General features: G+C 57.9%; 1 protein-coding gene across 3 annotated transcripts; it reads right to left on the reverse strand.

Moving 5' to 3' along the window:
- Nucleotides 1-200: 200 nt before the first annotated feature.
- Nucleotides 201-16,604, reverse strand: SLC2A6 (solute carrier family 2 member 6). Of its 3 annotated transcripts, XM_073022080.1 has the most exons (11): nucleotides 16,347-16,602; nucleotides 8,096-8,624; nucleotides 7,383-7,545; nucleotides 6,175-6,381; nucleotides 5,388-5,487; nucleotides 4,570-4,781; nucleotides 4,130-4,282; nucleotides 3,137-3,245; nucleotides 2,565-2,750; nucleotides 2,258-2,403; nucleotides 201-1,294 (listed from the first exon to the last, which is right to left on the reverse strand). In XM_073022080.1, the coding sequence occupies exons 2-11, from the start codon at nucleotides 8,185-8,187 to the stop codon at nucleotides 1,139-1,141; spliced, it is 1,524 nt and encodes a 507-aa protein (XP_072878181.1). In that variant the 5' UTR covers nucleotides 8,188-8,624; nucleotides 16,347-16,602; the 3' UTR covers nucleotides 201-1,138. The 3 variants fall into 3 exon arrangements, with proteins under 3 accessions (XP_072878181.1, XP_008003958.1, XP_008003957.1); XM_008005767.3 differs by lacking the exon at nucleotides 2,565-2,750 and having other exon boundaries at nucleotides 16,347-16,604; XM_008005766.3 differs by lacking the exon at nucleotides 16,347-16,602 and having other exon boundaries at nucleotides 8,096-8,793.
- Between the last annotated feature and the right edge of the window lie 1,326 nt (nucleotides 16,605-17,930).

The raw sequence follows: 17,930 nt of genomic DNA on the forward strand, positions 1-17,930 counted from the left end.
AGGAAAGTGACCTGCCCAAGGTCACACAGTTAGGAAGAGGAGCCTGTTAAGGGCGGGCCTCGCTGTGAGCTTCCCCTCACAGCAGCCTCTTCCCTGCCCTGCTTGGCTGTGGATCAGCAGTCAGTGGCCCTGGCAACCTTGGCTGGTTCGTGTCTAGCCTGGCTGCTGTGGGGGCTCCCCTCCTGGAGTAGACCCCACTCTTTCCTCGCCAGGGCTACAGGCCCAGTTCCTTTATTTTTATAAAAGGGTGAACACAGTTTGCGGATAGGAGCTGCCTGTTCCCAGAGGTTGGGCTGGGGCAGGAGGAAGTGGCCACGCCAGGTCCTTTGCCCTGGCTTTTTTTTTTTTGGCGGGGGGGCAGGGGAACGGAGTTTCACTCTCGTTGCCCAGGCTGGAGTGCAATGGCATGATCTCAGCTCATTGCAGCCTCCACCTCCCGGGTTCAAGCAATTCTGCCTCAGCCTCCCAAGCAGCTGGAACTACAGGTGTGCGCCACCACACCTGGCTTTTTTGTATTTGTTAGTAGAGACGGGGTTTTACCATGTTGGCCAGGCTGGTCTTGAACTCCTGGCCTCGGGTAATCCGCCTGCTTCGGCCTCCAGAAGTGCTGGGATTACAGGCATGAGCCACTGCACCTGGCCTGCCCTGGCTTTTGAAGTCCAGGATGTTCCCTGTGGTGTCCACAAGACTTGGGGGGGCAGAGCCGGGTCTTCCTTGCACAGCCAGATGTCACCAGATCAGAACGTGATGATATGACTACGTTACTTGGCTGCCTCCAGCCCTGTCCTCTCAGTCCTCCCCGTAGCCTTCTGTGGGGTGTGTCCTTCACGCCAAGGGTAAAGGACTAGGTCTGAGGTCACCCAGTAGGGCCATGTCCCTGGACGCAGAGTAGTGTGCTCTCCTGCGGCCCATGGCTACGTGCAGCACTGCAGGCCGCCTGAGCTGGGGCTGCGGCTGGACAGCAGTGCTACCTGTCCAGAGCCAGGGGCACGCGCTGCTGAGGCCCCATCACGCCGCTCTTCCTGTGCTCTGGCTGGTGGCAGGGATGACTGCTGCCTCTTGGTCCCAGGGTGCAGGATTGCAGCCAACACAGGCCCAGCCACTGGGGGTTTGGCCCCCTCCAGGCAGAGACCCTGACCTAGCGCAAGAAGGACCTTCTCCCCGTGCGGAAGAAGGACTCGATCTGCTCCAGGGACCGTCCCTTGGTCTCGGGCACACAGCAGCCTGTGAACACCAGGCTCACCAAGCAGATGGCCGCGAAGAAGAAGAAAGGCACCTGGAGGCCGAAGGCGCTCTGTGGGTGGAGAGCGGGCCCGGGTCACAGGGAGAAGATCCAGGGTTCTCCTGCCCCAGGAGCAGCTCATGGGCCCTGCTGGTAGCAACCAGCCGTGTGGGGCCTCATCTGGTCCTTCCTGTGTTCAGAGATAGCTCCCCCACACCAAGGCTCCCCCACTGCCCCCAGGACAAATCCGAAGGCTTTAGCCCCGTTTGTGGCCCTCGAAGTCTGCATCCCGTCTGCCCCTCAGCCTTCCTCAGAGGCTGGGCCCTCTGGCCTCAGCTCAGGTAGCCCCTCTACGCCCCTTACCCAGCGCTGGCGTCCCAGCTGTTCCACGCCGCAGCCTACAGGAGGCCCGCCCCACAGCCTGGTAGGCACGCAGGTTCTTCTTGGACCCTCTAAGCTGACGGACTCACTCTGGGTTGCCTGCCCTCCCGCAACCCCACTGAGGGGACCACTGCGGGGACAGGTTAGGCGCTGGCCTGGGCTGCCCTAGCCAGCTTCTCCCTCATGGGAACTTACCCTGGGCCTGACGGATTCTGGCTGGTCACAGGGCCCGTAGTTTTGAATCAGGAGGCAGGGGGAGTGGGAGGGGTTGGGGGGAGCGTGTGGGAGGGGAAGGGGATAGTGTGGGGGTGCAGCTGAGACCCAGTGCCCAGGAGGGCGGGAGATGGAGCACGGTGGGGAGGTGGTCTTCCTGGGCTCCTGGCAGGGTTCTGGGCCATGTCCTGCCCTGGCCTGGGAGGTAACCTGACTTCTCAGAACAGTCTCCTGAGCCTGTTCCTGTTTCTCGTAATGAAGAGCCTCTGTCGGACTGTCACGTGACCACTCTGGGGCCTCTGAGTTCAGGGGGTGTGTGCTCATCTCCTAGCATCACTGAGAGTTAGGGGCCTGACAGAGCTGGCCTTGGCATAGCCCCTGGCACTGAGAAGGGTCCCGGTCAGTCACAGAGGGCCTGGGGGCCCGGGGCTGAGCACTCACCACCACTGGCAGGAAGGACTTGGTGAGGACGAAGGCGGTGAGCCAGCTGGCCAGCACGCAGAGCCCCGAGGCCACGCCACGGGCCCGCAGGGGCAGGACCTCAGACATGAGCAGCCAGGTGATCGGGCCCCAGCCCATGGCATAGCCTGCTCGGAGGAGGAGGCAGGCTGAGGCCCTGTGGGGCGACTGGAGGCGGCAGTGTCTGTCTCCACTGAGCTGCTGGAGACCCCCTTCTCCAGCCACCCGGACACATCACCCATCCCTTAACACCCGAGACAGCCTGCCCCTGAGCCGCCGCCACACCTACCCATAATGAAGAACATGGTGGCCAGCAGGGGCACAAGGGTGAGGTAGCCAGCTGGTGCTGCCAGGGGCTGTGCCAAGTTCCCCCAGGACTCACTTTCCAGGCCCGCAGTGCTGTTGGGGCTCAGAGGCCTGGGGCCAAAGTGGATGTACAGCCCCAGAGTCAGGTTGGCAGCAAACATGATGGCCGCTGTGGACAGACAGGTGGCCTCGTGGGGCCAGGACCCTCTGAGCCAGCTGTTTCTCTCAGAGTTCTTTCTGCAGAGCCCCTTACTTGCGTGGTCCAGCCCGTGTCTGGGACTAGAGACGCCCGGCAGGGCAGCAAGCTCTGTCTCCAGCCCCGTGTCAGGCTCCCACCATGCCCACCATGGAGTGTCACAGCCAGTGTGTCCACTCGGAGCCCCAATGGACCTTTCTGGAGCCACTGGCCAGGGCCAGGGCCCTGCTGATGCTACAGAGGCAGGTGCCCTGCAGTTCCCAGACACACAGCCCCACCCCGAGGCAGGCCTGCACACCCAGCCCAGCCCCGAGTCATGCGGAGGAGCGGGGCAGGCGGGCTGGCTGCAGGGTGCTTACCTGAGACGAAGAGCAGCACCTTGCGGCCAGCGAGGTCCATGGTGAGGGCGGCGATCAGCACAGACAGGAGCCGCACAGCCCCAACGATGGCTGCGTCATCCTTCGGGGGCTATGGGGAGGAAGGCCACCAGGGCTGAGGGACTTGCCTGCTGTTCCCGTCCCCGTCCAGGACCCAGCTTGTCCCTGCTGGCACTGCAGGGGCTCAGGCCAGCAGCTCAGCGCAGGACTGAGTGGTCTGGCGCCTGCAGCATGCTGGGCATCTACACTGTCCGAGCCCACGGGGCCTCCTGGGCAGGCACACATCTGCTCTGCCCACCACTACCCTCATCTGGCACAGAATCCAAGCGTGATGATGACTTGCCGAACCGTGCTGTTCCTAATCTCCAAATCTCATCTCACTCTGAGCCTTGGGGCAGGCCTACAGAGACGTGCTGCTATCTTCTTCTTGCAGAGGAGGAAGTTGAGGTTCAGAGGGGAAAGTGACTTCCCTCATCAAGTGGCAGATGCCACAGGGCTCTGAACCTGGGGTCTATGGCCTCAAGGGGTCCACGTTTCTATAAAGCTGGTTTCCTTTGTAATCCCATGTATTTTATTTAACTTTAAAAATTTCTATATGTTTTTAGAGACAGGGTATCGCTCTGTCACCAGGATGGAGCGCAGTGGTGAGATCGTGGCTCGCTGGAGTCTCAAACTCCTGGGCTTAAGTGATCCTCCCGCCTCAGTCTCGTGTTGGGATTATGCTAGTATTTTATTTTAAAACATTTAAGCTTTTCTTAAAAACATTCTGAGAAGAGGGGAAGGCACAGGAACTGTCTCCACATGGCCCAGATCTCAGATCTTGCTGTGGCATCCCTGACACCTGGCACAGAGTAGGTGTGGGTAAGGCCGGGGGTTGGGTAAATGTAGGAGCAGGCCCTGCCTCCCAAGCCAGGCCTGCCCTGCCAGCCTCCAGTGGACCCCGTGGGTGGGCGCCGGCCAGGGCTGGGCTCTCACCAGCAGGACAGCAGTGCTGTCGAAGATGGACTGCAGGTAGACCAGGATGGGCGTGATGCCCGTCAGCTGCTGCAAGAGACGCATCAGCAAGGCCACGGCGATGGGCCGGCACACGTGGGGGGCCCGTGCCTCAGCCCACGACACTCGGCTGCTCTGAAACACAAGGCCGCCACTGAGGGCGTTGGGCCAGCCTCTCCAGCAGGTGCCATCCTGCCCTGGACTGCCAAGGGTTGGGTGGGAGACCCCCTTTTTCCCTCCTCCAGGAAAGAAGCAGCTTACCAGGCCACCCAGGCTCTGGGGACAGCCCCCCAACCCCAACTCAGGCACTTGGATTAGTGGGAACTACTGTGGTCCTGTCTTCCAGGAAAAGCCTCCACGGCCACACAGAGCTGAAGTGTGGGAGGCGGGCCTGCCAGGCTTGTGTGCACACCCTCCTGCACCTGTCTCCGGACGTTGTCCTGGATCTGCTCGAACTCCCAGTGGACGTCGGCGTCCGTCCCGCGCAGCCAGGCCAGCGCCCGCAGGGCCTCCTCATCCCTGCCCCGAGAGAGCAGGAAGCGCGGCGAGTTGGGCATGAAGCTGAGCAGCAGGATCATGACGAGCACGGGCGCCTCCCCGGCCACAGCCAGCCAGCGCCACGGCAGCAGGAGGCCTGGGGGCGAGCAGTGGGTGAGGGGCCAGGTCCAGGCCTGGTAGAGCCCTTTCCCTCTGGAGCCTCTGAATAACCTCATCTGCCCTTTAAGGTCTAGTCCAAGGGCCACCTCCTATAGGAAGCCTACCCTGATTGCCCCAGGCAGGGTGGGGCTGCAGGGATTGCTCAGCCCCTGGCACATAGTGGGAAGTCCTTGGAAAGTCTTAGGGCCAGGGCCGGATGAGGAAGGACTAGGCTGGGCAGGCAAGGCCCTGGGCCTCCACCCAAGACCTCCACGCCCCCTCAACTGAGCAGCTGCATGCACTGTGATTTCTTTTCTATCTGGACTTCCCATCTGAGATGGCATTTGATGGACGCTTTCTGCCGTTAAAATATAGTCTGGCGACTGTGGGTCCAGGAGAAGCCCTGGCTGCCCCAGCTAGGGACTTGGCCTGTGGCTAGAGGGGCAGGCCCTGCCTGGAGGTGCGCAGCAAGGTGCTGGCTGAGTGGGGCCGGGATGCCAGATCTCTTGCCTCTCAGCCCAGGATCTGTTCTGGGGCAAATCATTCCCTTTCCACCCACGTCTACCTTGGCGGCACCCACCCCTCCCACCAGGGCCATACTTGCCAAGGGCGTAGAGAGAGAGGGATCCGAACACTGCCATGAGCTGGGGTGTGGCCCCTAGAGCTCCACGAACGCCTGGGGGAGCAATCTCAGACACGTACACCTGCAAGACACAGCCACCGCACCAGGTTTTGCTGAGAATGCAGGTTCCTAGGCCCGGCCAAGATGGGAGGGGCAGCCCCTGTGAACCCCGGAAAGTGGGAAGCGGAGGCTTTCTGGTGGGGCTGTGTCCTGGTCATGACTCACTGCAGGACCTTGGGCGGCCTGCCTGATCTCCCTCTGTCCTCACTTTCCCTAACTGTGAGGTGGGTGGAAGGACTTAGCTCGGAAATGAGCAGCATGATGCTGGGAAGGAGGCCCGAGGGCTCCCAGGCTCCAGGGCTGAGCAGGTGAGTCCATGCCTCCCAGCGAGTTCTGTCTCCTCTGCTGGGCTCACCAGGCCCCGTGTGGAGTATCGGATAAGATAAGAAGGTCCCAGGGAGGGTGTCGGGCAGGGACTTCCCTCTCCTACCCATTGCTCAATGCGGATTTTCTCCAATTGAGTAATACATCTGACCAGTCAAGAAATGGGGTAGAAGGCTTGGAAAGTCCAGAGTGGGGGTAGCCGGGGACCTGGAGGCAATTTCCCCCAAATTAGCTGCCCTGCTGGGGGTGAGCTGAGGGCATCCGCAAGGAAGGCAAACAATTCGCATTGCCCAGAAGGCATGGAGGCCGGCAGGCCTTAGTCAGATGGAGGCTCAGCACCAATACAGAGGCACTGGGGTCCCTGGGTGGGAAGGCTTGGCCTTACCGGGATGCAGGCGGCTGTGAGCCCCCCGGCGAAGCCCGTCAGCGTCCTTCCGAGCAGCAGCATCCAGAGGCCGTGTGCACCCGCCATGAGCGCGTAGCCGGCCGCCGACGGCACCGCTGAGAACATGATGCTCAGCTTCCGGCCCAGGAGGTCATTGAGGATCATGGCACTCAGGCCTCCGGCTGCTGCTCCCAAGGTGAACACGGACTGCAGGGGAACGGGGTGCAGGGCAGATATGTCTGGGCACTGTGCACCCCACTCTCATCAGAGTCCAGGGACAGCTTCTTCTCTAGGCCGACCCCAGGAGCTGGTCAAGCACTTGACCAAGTCAAGCACTTGAAGCAGGGAGCCTCCTGTCTTCAAGGGACAGCCATTTGTTAGGGATGCTCAAACAGGGAGTTCTGCTCTAAGGAAGAGGCACTGCCACATATACACAGTGGTTTTGTCCAGCCTGATGGTTAAATGTCTAATATTTTAATACAGGAGAATTCCGTGACTTGAAGGCCCTGGGCTTTAAGATTTGGAGGTTCTTAAGTTCCCTGTACAGCAGGAACTGGGACCCCCTCTGGACTCTGCTAACTGGTAGTGGGACCCGGGCACATTGCCCAGCCTGTCTGAGCCTCAGTTTCTTGGACTGTCTTATGGGGAGAGCACAAGTGCTACCTCGTGGGGTTGGCCCTGGAAGTCAATGAACGTTCAGTGCCCAACACGTGCCTGGCACATAGGAAGTGCTCAGTAAATCTTATCTTAACTACTATGTTGTAACTACATCTGAGGCTATTAAGATTGTAATTCTAGACTCTGGGACTTTGGGATCTTCCTCTCCATCAGCCCACAATCTGTCCTGCAGACCCTCCTTGCCCCAGCCGGTGCCTCTCCCCACTGACACCTGATACCCTTGCCCCCATCCAGCCAACTGTGGGTGTGGGGACCTGGGGAAGCCTCAACCCCACCTAGTGTAGACCCTGACAGCCACCTCCCCACCTGCTCCTTCCTTCACCCTCTCCACTGGCTTTCAGTTCCTCATTTCAGAGGAATCCTGTAGCTTTACCCCACCCACCAGTGGCCTGGATGGCTGGGGGCGGGGGGACCAGGGCCCTGGAGGGGCTGGTGAATTTGGCTGGAGAATTTGGGAGGTCCCTAGCTGGGGACAAGGCTCAGCAGGTCCCTGCTCCCTGCACCCACCCTCCTCCGAGGATGCTCCTTACCCCGAACCAGGATGCCTGGGATTTGGTCAGATGCAGGTCGGGATCCAAGGAGTGCTCCAGGGCTGGGATGACAGGGGATGTGTAGACCAGAGCATACCCAAAGCTGAAATTGCCGAGCACTGCGGCGAAGGTGGCCAGGAACACCCTTTTGTTCTGCAGGGCCCTGGTGATAGTGGCGGACAAAAGGACCAGGGTCTCTGAGTCCCTCCTCCAGGAACCATTGCCTTTTCTGAACCCAGTGGCTGCCCAGCTCAGCGGGCAGTGCTGGGGAGGCCTGGGTCCAAGGCCATTCAGGTTCCCAGGGCCTGAGCCCCAGCTCCCCTGGGAAATTCCCAGGCCATTGTTAGCTCATCGCCGTGGCTGAGCCTCTGGTGCTGGGGCCTTTTCTCCGGAAGAGGAGGCTCTGGTTCTGCCCCCAGGTCTGCGGCTGGAGGCTTGCTGTGTGACCTCAGGCAGACCCCTTGCTCGCTGGGGCCTCAGTCTTCCTGTCTGTGGCAGTAGGGGGCTGGGCCTGGTACTCCCGTGGATCGTTCCTTCCCTTAGAGGGACCGGTTCCTTAAATAGGAGTAGCGTGTCCGGGACAGGAGGGAGCCAGATGGCCCCTCGGTGGCGACTAGGTCAGGGGAGGCCCAGGGTGGGAGCGTGCCGCCGGCTGGAGGGAACCAGAGCCACCCCCAGGCCCCACCCCCAGTCCCCAACCCAGCGACTCTCACCCGACCCGCGCCCTGTCCCCTGGCGACGGGGGCGGCTTCTCGGGGAAGGTGTCGTAGTCCGGGCCCTCGGCTCCCAGCAGCGGCTCCTGCATGGCCGGGTCTCTCTCCGGGCGAGCGGAGGGCGCTCAGACTGGAGCAGCCGCTCGGGGGCCGCAGCGCCCCCGGCTAGGCCCCGCCCCTCAGCCGCGATTGGCTGCGGGATGGCCCTGCAGAGCCGCGCCGGCCAATGAGGCGGCCGCACGCTGTCCTGATGCTCGGATGCGGACCCGGCTTCCCAGGGCGCGGCCCGCACCGCGTGCGCACCCGAAGGTCCCGCCCCCGAGACGGGATGGGGGTCCCAGGGCGGAGCCCCTGCCAGATCGTCCGGGGTCCTCGCGGAGCGCCGGGAGCTGCTCACCCGGCCCGGGCACCAGGGAATCGCCGAGTGTCAGGGCAGCAGCGGATGTGCGGGACCAAGGAGGCGGGAGGGGCCGGGCGGGGCGCTGTGGGCAGCTGCAGTGGGCGAGGTCTGTATCCTCCACCCCAGGCTCTGATGGTAGAAATAACCTGAACTCGTGACATGTCACCCAGGTAGTAAGATAACATTGAAAAATAAGAAAAGCAGAAATGGAAAATTCCCGGGAAGCCCGTCCTCAAAAAATCCCACAGCACTTCCACCTCTCCCTTTGGGCCTTTTCGGGAAGAGGACGAAATCACGCCCTGCTCTGCTGGATGGACGTGCCACACACGCTTTTAAACGGATCCTTTGTTACTGAGTATTTGGGTCATTTCCCATGTTTAGCTATTAACGTAGTAAAGCATTTTTAAAAGTTAGAGTTCCCCTTATTATGATTGAAATAAAACCATAATAGAACAATAAAGAGAATCACGTCCATCTCCCGTCAGCCTGACCTTGAAGGCATTTTAGCCTCTTTCCTTCCAGTCTTTTCCCCATGTGCCTATTTTGCGTATTTGCTATTGGGGCCCCCATTAAATCCTGTAGCCCCTTTACGTCATCGTTTTCTTGCCATCAAGATCATAGGCTTTGGACTCAGGCACACCCGGTATGGTGATCAGGCTGCACAGTTCTCATGGCCATATATACATATATGTATGTATTTTTACACGCATGCACACACACATGTTTTTACACGCATGCATACACACATGTTTTACATGCATGCACACGTTTGTGTTTTACATGCATGCATGCACGTATGTGTTTTACACACATGCACACACATGTGTTTTTACATACATGCATATATGTATGTTTTTACATATAAGCATATATGTATGTATTTTTACGTATAAACATATATATGTATTTTTTTTTTGAGACGGAGTCTCGCTCTGTTGCCCAGGCTGGAGTGCAGTGGTGCAATCTCAGCTTACTGCAACCTCCGCCTCCCGGGTTCAAGTGATCATCCTGCCTCAGCCTCCCAAGTAGCTGGGATTACAGGCATGTGCCACCACACTCGGCTAATTTTTGTATTTTTAGTGGAGATGGGGTTTCACCATGTTGGCCAGGTTGGTCTCAAGCTACCGACCTCGTGATCCCCCTGCTTCAGCCTCAGAAAGTTCTGGGATTACAGGCGTGAGCCACTGCACTTGGCCTTCTCTTTTTTTAAAATGTATTTTTTTCTTTTAAAATCAACTTTAGGCCAGGCACAGTGGTGTGTGCCTGTCCCAGCATTTAGGAGGCCAAGGTAGGAGGACTGCTTGAGGTCAGGAGTCTGACACCAGCCTGGGCAACAAAGTGAGACCCTGTCTCTACAAAAAACTAAAACAAATTATCCAGGTGTGATGGCGAGTGCTTGTGGTCCCAGCTACTCGGAAGGCAGAGGTGGGCAGATTGCTTCAGCCCAGGAGTTTGAGGCTGCAGTGAGCTGTGATCACACCACAGCACTCCAGCCTGTTGAGTGCTGGAGTGAGAGGGAGAGCCTTCTTGAAAAAATAAAATACAAGAAAAATCAACTTTATTAAGCTACAATTTATATACAGTAAAATGAATCCATTTTAAGTATAGGTTGATGAGTTTTGACAATTGTATAACCCCAAACACCCCCAATCAAGATATAAAACATTTCCACCGTTTCTAAGAAAGAAATTATCTTTTTTTGAGATGGAGGCTCACTCTGTTGCCCAGGTTGGAGTGCAGTGGTGCGATCTTGGCTCACTGCAACCTCCGACTACCGGGTTTAAACGATTCTCCTGCCTCAGTCTTCCGAGTAGCTGGGATTACAAGCGTCCACCACCACACCTGGCTAATTTTTGCATTTTTAGTAGAGACAGGGTTTCACCGTGTTGGCCAGGTTGGTAGCTGGGATTATAGGCACCCACCACCACACCTGGCTAATTTTTGCATTTTTAGTAGAGACAGGGTTTCACCATGTTGGCCAGGCTGGTCTCAAACTTCCAACCTCAGGTGATCCGCCCGCCTTGGCCTCCCAAAGTGCTGGGATTACAGGTGTGAGTCACCGCGCCCAGTCCATTTCCACCCTTCTAGAAGGTTTGTTTGTGCCTCTCTGAAGTCAACCTCCTTTCCCTGCTCACTAGTAAACTATTAATCTGCTTTCTGTGAAAATAGATTAGAGTGGTCTTATAAAGAGAACCTATGTGAAGTACTCTTTTGTCTGCCTTCTTTTTTCAGCATGTTTGTGAGATTTATCCATGTGCCAATTTTCAGTGGTGTGTCCTTTTTTGCAGTCGCGTAGTGTAGTGTTTTACGGATGTAGCACAGTTTTTTGCTAAAAGAATGAGCCGGTGTGAACCTTCTTGCACAGAACCCTGTTTAACGCCTTTTTTTTTTGAGACAGAGTCTCGCTCTGTCACCCAGCCTGGAGTGCAGTGGTGCCATCTCAGCTTACTGCAAGCTCCACCTCCTGGGTTCACACCATTCTCCTGCCTCAGCCTCCTGAGTAGCTGGAACTACAGGTGCCCGCCACCATGCCTGGCTAATTTTTTGTATTTTTAGTAGAGACGGGGTTTCACTGTGTTAGCCAGGATGGTCTCTATCCCCTGACCTCGTGATCCACCCGCCTCAGCCTCCCAAAGTGCTGGGATTACAGGAGAGAGTCACTGCATCCAGCCCTGTTTACCAGCCTTTTAATGTTAAAGGTTGGGTGGATGAACCTGAATTTGTAATGAATCTTCTGTCATGGGCATCAAAGCTGTTTCGAACTGTAGGGGTAGAAAAGGTGGAATCTGTTTCCTCATCCATTATTACAAGACCAGCAGATCCACGTGCCTGCTCCGCAGTGACTCCGTGACACACAGTGCCCCACGGCAGCAGGGTTCGCAGCAGGGAAGAGTTTAGTGATTGTAGGGCTCTGAGCAAGGAGATAGGAGGAGACCCCATGCCTGGCCGGTGTCAGTAGTTTCATTGGTACACAGGACCCAAAAGAACATCTTAAATGGAACCTTTGTCTGGAAGCGGTGCCTCCCGCCTGTAATCCCACCACTTTGGGAGGCCGAGACGGGCGGATCACCTGAAGTCAGGAGTTCGAGACCAGCCTGGCCAACATGGGGAAACCCCGCCTCTACTAAAAATACAAAGAATTAGCCAGGTGTGGTGGCAGGCACCTGTAATCCCAGCTGCTTGGGAGGCTGAGGCGAGAGAATCACTTGAATCCAGGAGGTGGAGGTTGCAGTGAGCTGAGATTGCGCCATTGTACTTCAGCCTGGGCAACCAGAGCAAAACTCTGTCTCAAAAAAAAAAAAAAAAAAAAAAGGAAACCTTTGTAATGTTCCAGTTGTTATCTATAGGGCAGTGAGGGAGAGGTGCAATCTTGTAACAGAGTCTATGTGATTCTAATGCAACGGGCACCAAAAAACTTGGAGGTCAGTGAGCAAGTTGACCTAGTGATGGATGCTGAATGTACTACAAGCCTGGTTTAGTCTCATTTCTCCTCCTCTCTTCCTCCTTGATTAATTTTATAAAGTTTATAGGGATGGTCTCATCATCATCAGGGCCATGGGTGACAGTTCTATAACAAAAGGCAGGTTCACAAGAGAAAAGCACACCAGATTTATTTAATCAAAGCTTTAGGTGACAGGGAGCCATCAGAAGTGGAGACTCAGAGACCCAGGGAGGATGGTTCCTGGGCTTAGAGTCGGTGGAGAACGGGCAGCCATGTGGACAGGTGTCAGATGGCAGGGGATGCCTGTGGGGGTGGACTGTGGGGAGACTGGTGAGGCCAGCTGTGCAGATCCCCCTTGGCCTCTCTGTGCAGTGCTTCCTCCCCCAGGGATGGGGCAGAACCCCCGGAGCAAGGGTCTTACGACCCACAGTCAGACAAGGTGGGCATGGCCATCTCCTCCCCAGAAAGGCAGGGAGGGTTCGAGTCGTGTGTCTAGGTCTCATGGCTGGCTTTTGGGAGACAGTGGCTCTAGTGTCCATGACCCACCTGGGAAAAGAGGAATTCTGGCTTCTGTGACTTGCTGTGGGGGAGAAAGAGGGCGGGAGACAGGAGGGGAGGAGAAGGTTGGAGAAAGACTTGGGATGCACCAGAGGACTTCTGGTTTCCTTTAGTCCTGAAACCTCATGCCAGGCACCCTGCTTGTGGGGATCATGGTCTGAACCCCAACAAACCATTTTTGCTGTTAAAATTAACATGCTGGGGCCGGGTACGGTGGATCACGCCTATAATCCCAGCACTTTGGGAGGCCGAGGTGGGAGGATTACCTGAGGTTGGGAGTTTAAGACCAGCCTCACCAACATGGAGAAACCCTGTCTCTACTAACACTACAAAATTAGCTGGGCGTGGTGGTGGGCTCCTGGAGTCCCAGCTACTTGGGAGGCTGAGGCAGGAGAATTGCTTGAACCCAGGAGGCGGAGGTTGTGGTGAGCTAAGATCACACCATTGCACTCTCCAGCCTGGGAGCAAAAGAGTGAAACTCTGTCTCAAAAGAAAAAAAAAAAAAAGAACATCTTTGTTTTTTAAAGAATGATTTCCTTCTGCAGGGACTGCTTTTGTGACCTCTAAAGCCTGTTTTAACCTTCTCATGGGGAAGCTCACCTTCCTCCTGTCCTTCTCTCCTGGGTCTGTCTGTGGCAGACAGGCTGCTTGGGGACCTGGCCTCTGAGGGGGTGTGGAGGCACCCCCCAATCCATAGTGCTGAGCACACAAAGTGTGTCTGGAAGCCCCTTGCTGACTTGAACTCAGAGTCCTCTCCCCTTCTGTGGCCTCCCACCCCAGGCAGGAATCTCAGTTCAGAGCAGCAGAAAGAGAGCTGGTCTGGGGGGACCCTGGCTCTGCTCTGGTGCCTGGGACAGCCACTGCCCCTTTCTCTGTGCTGGCCACACCCACAGCGAGGTCTCCCTCCTTTCCTGTCATTCCTGCTGGGCCCCTCCCCAAGGAATGCCCCAGGGGGGTGGGTCCTGTAGAGGAAAGCTCGAGGGGGTGCACTCAGCTGCCACTGCCCGCCGCCTGTCCCTGGGGAGCATGGCAGCTGAGGGCAGGCCCCTCCAGGACGTGGGACTTCCCATGGCTGGAAGGTGACCAGGCCTTGCACACCCAGCTGGGGTAAGAGGGAGGGGCCTGGAGTCCAGCTTGGGGGCAGGATCTGGAGGGGGCAGGGCAGAGCATCCCTGGTGCTGGTTTGCTGGCCCAGGGCACTGGGTCTTAAATCATCTGGTCCAGACTCTGCCCTGTTGCAGGGGAGGGGCTGAGGCCTGGCACTTGGAAGCTGTTTCCCAGGTCTCCATGGGGGCTGCTGTAGGGGCCTCTGCCAATCTCTGGGGCTTCTCAGGAGCCACTGGTCCCGCTGAGCCTCACTTTTCTCATCTGTAGGATGGATGTCACCTGTGCCCACCTCACAGCTGCCGTGTAGGGGGAGGGCAGTTGGCTGCGTTGATACAGTCCCTGCAGTTTGACAAAGGTCCCCCCAGACCAGTCTGACAGCTTCCCAGTTCCCCGGAAACGGGCCGAGCTGCATTCCAGGACCTGACACCAGGGCCGAGGTCTCCGAGGGGACAGTAGGGCTGCTGTGTCTTGGGAAGGTAGGAGGCGGGGAGCAGATGCCGGGGGGTGCTCATCCAACCCTTGGGGTCTCCTTCACCCCGTTTTACAGAGGAGAAGACTGAGGCTCAGAGCTGCTGCCCAGGGTCACTTCTGGGTCACGTCATGTCTCCTGCTTTGGCCTATGCCCCCCACGTCAGGCCTGCCTGAGGGAGTGGACCAGAGGGACAGCAGAGGGTGGGCAGGTGGGGTCCTTCCCCGAGGAGGGCCTGCCCCTTGCCTCCTCCTTCCCACAGATGGGCCGCCCAGGGCCCCCAGGGGAGAAGATCTCTGGTGCCCGGCTGTCCGGTGTCCCCAACGTCCCCAGAGATGTCCCTGGTGATGTCATCCCTGACCCTGAAGACTCGGACCTGGTGCCCTCCATGACCCTGGCTGCAGCCCTTATCCTACTGTTCCTCCTGCTCTCGGCCTGGCTGGTGTGGGACGGGCCCTGCCAAGGCTGCTGCTAATGTAGGCTCCAGGGCAGGGTTGAGGCCTGGGCCTGGCACAGAGTTAGGGGAGGCACAGCCGGGCTTCCCAGCGACACCCTGGGCCAGCTCCATTCCACCCTTTTCCACAGCAGTCACAGCAGGACCCCAAGGCTCCCCAGTGGGACCCTGGGTGGCACTAGACTCTGCCACTGAAGGCGGGGAGCCTGCTTCTGGGCACAGCCCCGGATGTTGGGCTGAGAGGCTTGGGCAGCCCCAGTGCTCAGGCAGATGAGGCTCAAATCCACCTCCTCTCCAGGCTGGCTGCAGGGCCTCGGCCCTGTCTGAATCTTTGCAAGGCCCTTTTGGGTATTGCAGATAAAGCCAAGTGACCCCTAGGTATTGGTGAAATGAGCGGGTGAATTGGAAGATGGGGGTTCTAGTACAGGCTCTGCCCATGCTGGGCTGTGACATGGACAAGTGCCTTTTCCCACCTGGATCCTGGTTTCCCTGGTCATCCAATGGGACTTGCAATACCCACTTCTGGGTCCTGTTGGGAAGGCAGGTGCTGCGGGGGCTGGGGCTGGGCCAGGAGGATGCCATGGTCTTTGCCGCCACCTGGTGGCTACAGACAGAATCGCATCGTCTCCTGCATGGTCCTCTCTGGGTAACCCAGGCCAGGGCTGAGATGCTGAAGGCTTTTTATTTTTTGATGCAGAACATTTTGAGTTTGTGGATAAGCACAAATCCTGTTACCCAGAGAGAACAGATTTTTAACATTGTCTATTTATCTTCTTTCCCCATCTCCATATCTATAATCTCCTTAACAAAAGGTAATCATAGGCGGAGGTAAGTTGTGAGCCGGGCTCCCGAGTCAGACAACGCTGCCTGTGACCCTGGTCCAGGGCCCCGGTGCTCTCTTGCCCCACAACAGTTCCATCCCTGACCTCGACATAGGAAGCAGGGAAGCATTTTTAGGGCTGGGAGGAGTGTGGGAGACCTTCGGGCTGGAAGGTTTCCTGGAGGCTCCAAGACCCCCCGTCTCTCACAGAACAAGTACTTGTCAACATTTCTACTGTGGACCGGGCGAGGTGGCTCACGCCTGTAATTCCAGCACTATGGGAGGACGAGGCAGGTGGATCATCTGAGGTCGGGAGTTCGAGACCAGCCTGACCAACATGGAGAAACCCCGTCTCTACTAAAAATACAAAATTAGTTGGACGTGGTGGCGGCCAGCTGTAGTCCCAGCTACTCGGGAAGCTGAGGCAGGAGAATTGCTTGAACCCAGGAGGCGGAGGTTGCGGTGAGCCGAGATCGTGCCATTGCACTCCAGCCTGGACAAAAGAGCGAAACTCCATCTCATTAAAAAAAAAAAAAAAAAAAAAAAAAAAAATTTTAAAAACCAATTCTCCTGTGTGCCAGCCCCTGTGGGGAAACAGGGTAAACAGGATCCCCGAAGGAGCTGGGATCTGACCGGGCATGGGAAAGCTGGGCTCACTGCAGTGTGTTGAGGCTGGACTGGGTAAGCAAGGCCTGCAGGAAGGGGCAGATGAGCTCTGGGGTGTAGGAGGAGTGGGCCAGGGCCGGGATCCCCAGGGGGGCTGTTCCAGGCAGAAGAACAGACTGTGGGGAGTTCAGAGGCCACTCTGTTCTTCTGCACCAGCTACTGCTCCCCTCGGGGAACTGTAGCCCTCTGGAGCCTCCGAGAAGCAGCCACCGAGAAGGGGCGAGTGAGCGGCAAGGCTGTGGTTCCACGTTCCCAAACCAAGCTTTGCCCTTCCCGGGGTCCCTGTAGGTGGGGCTGTTCTCCCTCCTCCAGCTTCCCGAAGCCAAAGTACACACCTCAGTATCCACGATGGGGCAGCTGGGGGGCTGCGTGCTTCCTCTGTCCCTGTCTCTGTCTCTGGGCGGACCGTAGTCCAGCAGGCTGTCCCCGCGGCTCTGGAAAAGCCGAGCCGGGAAGCAGGCGGGGGCTTTAGAGGTGTCGTGGAGAGGGGGAGATGGAGGTAGAGTCTGGAGGTTTGGGGGACCTCCTGAAGCAGTGGGGTGGCCTTTCAGGTGGGGGAACTGAGAGAGCAAAGGCCTGCAGGCTAAACCGGGGCCTCCCTGAGCCGTCCTGCTCCTGCGCAGGACAGGACGTGGGGGCGGGCCACGGAGGCTCCTCCCTTCCCTGACTCTCCTGCCTGCTACAGGAGGGGCACACCTGGAGGAAGGAGGGAGGCCAGTTCCTGGGAGAGCAATGTTGAGGCTGATCCTCCCTGCCTCCCCCAACAAGCCTCTCTATGAGCTTCTTCCCTGTCCCACACACCCACACGGGGGATGCTACCGAGTCAGAGTCAGGCTCCGCATGGCCTCAAGCAGCACATGGCCTTCGGGAGGCAACAAGCACGGCCTCTGGAGCCTCTGGCCTTCTGCCCAGGGAGCAGGGGCCCCTTAGGGGCTCTCCTCTCTGCTCCCGCTGTCACGTCCCTCCCTATGGGTGGAGGAAAGTGGCTGCAGGCGGGTGCCTGACTCCCCCAGCTCCACTCGGCCCCAGCTTTCTCTGCCTCTCCATGTTCACCCCTCAATGCATCTTATCAAATGGAGACCCCGAAGCCTGGGTGCAGTGGTTCAGGCCTTTAATCCCAGCACTCTGGGAGGCCGAGGCAGATGGAGTGTTTGAGGCCAGGAGTTCGAGACCAGCCTGGGCAAGATGGCGAAACCCCGTCTCTACAAAAAATACAAAAATTAGCTGGGCATGATGTCGCATGCCTATAATCCCAGCTACTCAGGAGGCTGAGGCAGGAGAATCGCTTGAACTCAGGAGGTAGAGGTTGCACTGAGCTGAGATCGTGCCACTGCACTCCAGCCTAGGCAACAGAGCAAGACTTTGTCTCCAAAAAAAAAAAAAAAAGGAAAAACGGAGACGCTGAGACCCACCTTCTGAGGTTGGGGGGTGGTGTTAGTAACTCACAGTACAGGCTGTTAGAGTCTGCCAGGGTGGTCTGGGCTGGGCTGTGGGGGATCCCAAACCCACGTCCCTCTTCGCACCCCCTCAGAGGCTGCTCAAGGCAGAGGCAGAACCTGCGGCTTCTTCCTCCCAAGTGCTGAGATCAGGTCCGAAAGTTCCAGGCATTCGCACTCCTAGAAGTGGCTTCCAGCCCTGTCCAGGAGCCATCAGGACTGGGCACGAGGGCTGCAGGGAAGCCCAGGTACGCAGGCTGAGGAGCCCGTGTCTGCCCCGGAGCGGGGCAGTGGGAGGACGGCCTCTGGTCCTTGCCACCCTGGGCCTCAGCCCTGCCTGCAGGCCAGGTGCTAACGAGAAACGCAGGCCGACCAGGGCAGCGTGTGCCTGCTGTGTGCGTTTGTATTTCTGACCAGCGCCCATGAGAAGGCCGTGTGGTTTCCGATGCATTTCCAGGGGCCAACTCATTCCACCCGCCTAGC

The sequence above is a fragment of the Chlorocebus sabaeus genome, chromosome 12 (assembly GCF_047675955.1).
Source record: "Chlorocebus sabaeus isolate Y175 chromosome 12, mChlSab1.0.hap1, whole genome shotgun sequence".
Classification (NCBI taxonomy): domain Eukaryota; kingdom Metazoa; phylum Chordata; class Mammalia; order Primates; family Cercopithecidae; genus Chlorocebus; species Chlorocebus sabaeus.

What these genes read in the sequence shown, in the direction of transcription:
- SLC2A6 (XM_073022080.1), bottom strand. Translation starts at nt 8,187, where the DNA reads ATGCAGGAGCCGCTGCTGGGAGCCGAGGGCCCGGACTACGACACCTTC. An exon ending in AGGACAACGTCCGGAGACAG is followed by an intron (nt 4,283 to 4,569) that starts GTGCAGGAGGGT and finishes CTTGTGTTTCAG; the next exon opens with AGCAGCCGAGTGTCGTGGGC. An exon ending in CACCATGTTCTTCATTATGG is followed by an intron (nt 2,404 to 2,564) that starts GTAGGTGTGGCG and finishes TCCTCCGAGCAG; the next exon opens with GCTATGCCATGGGCTGGGGC.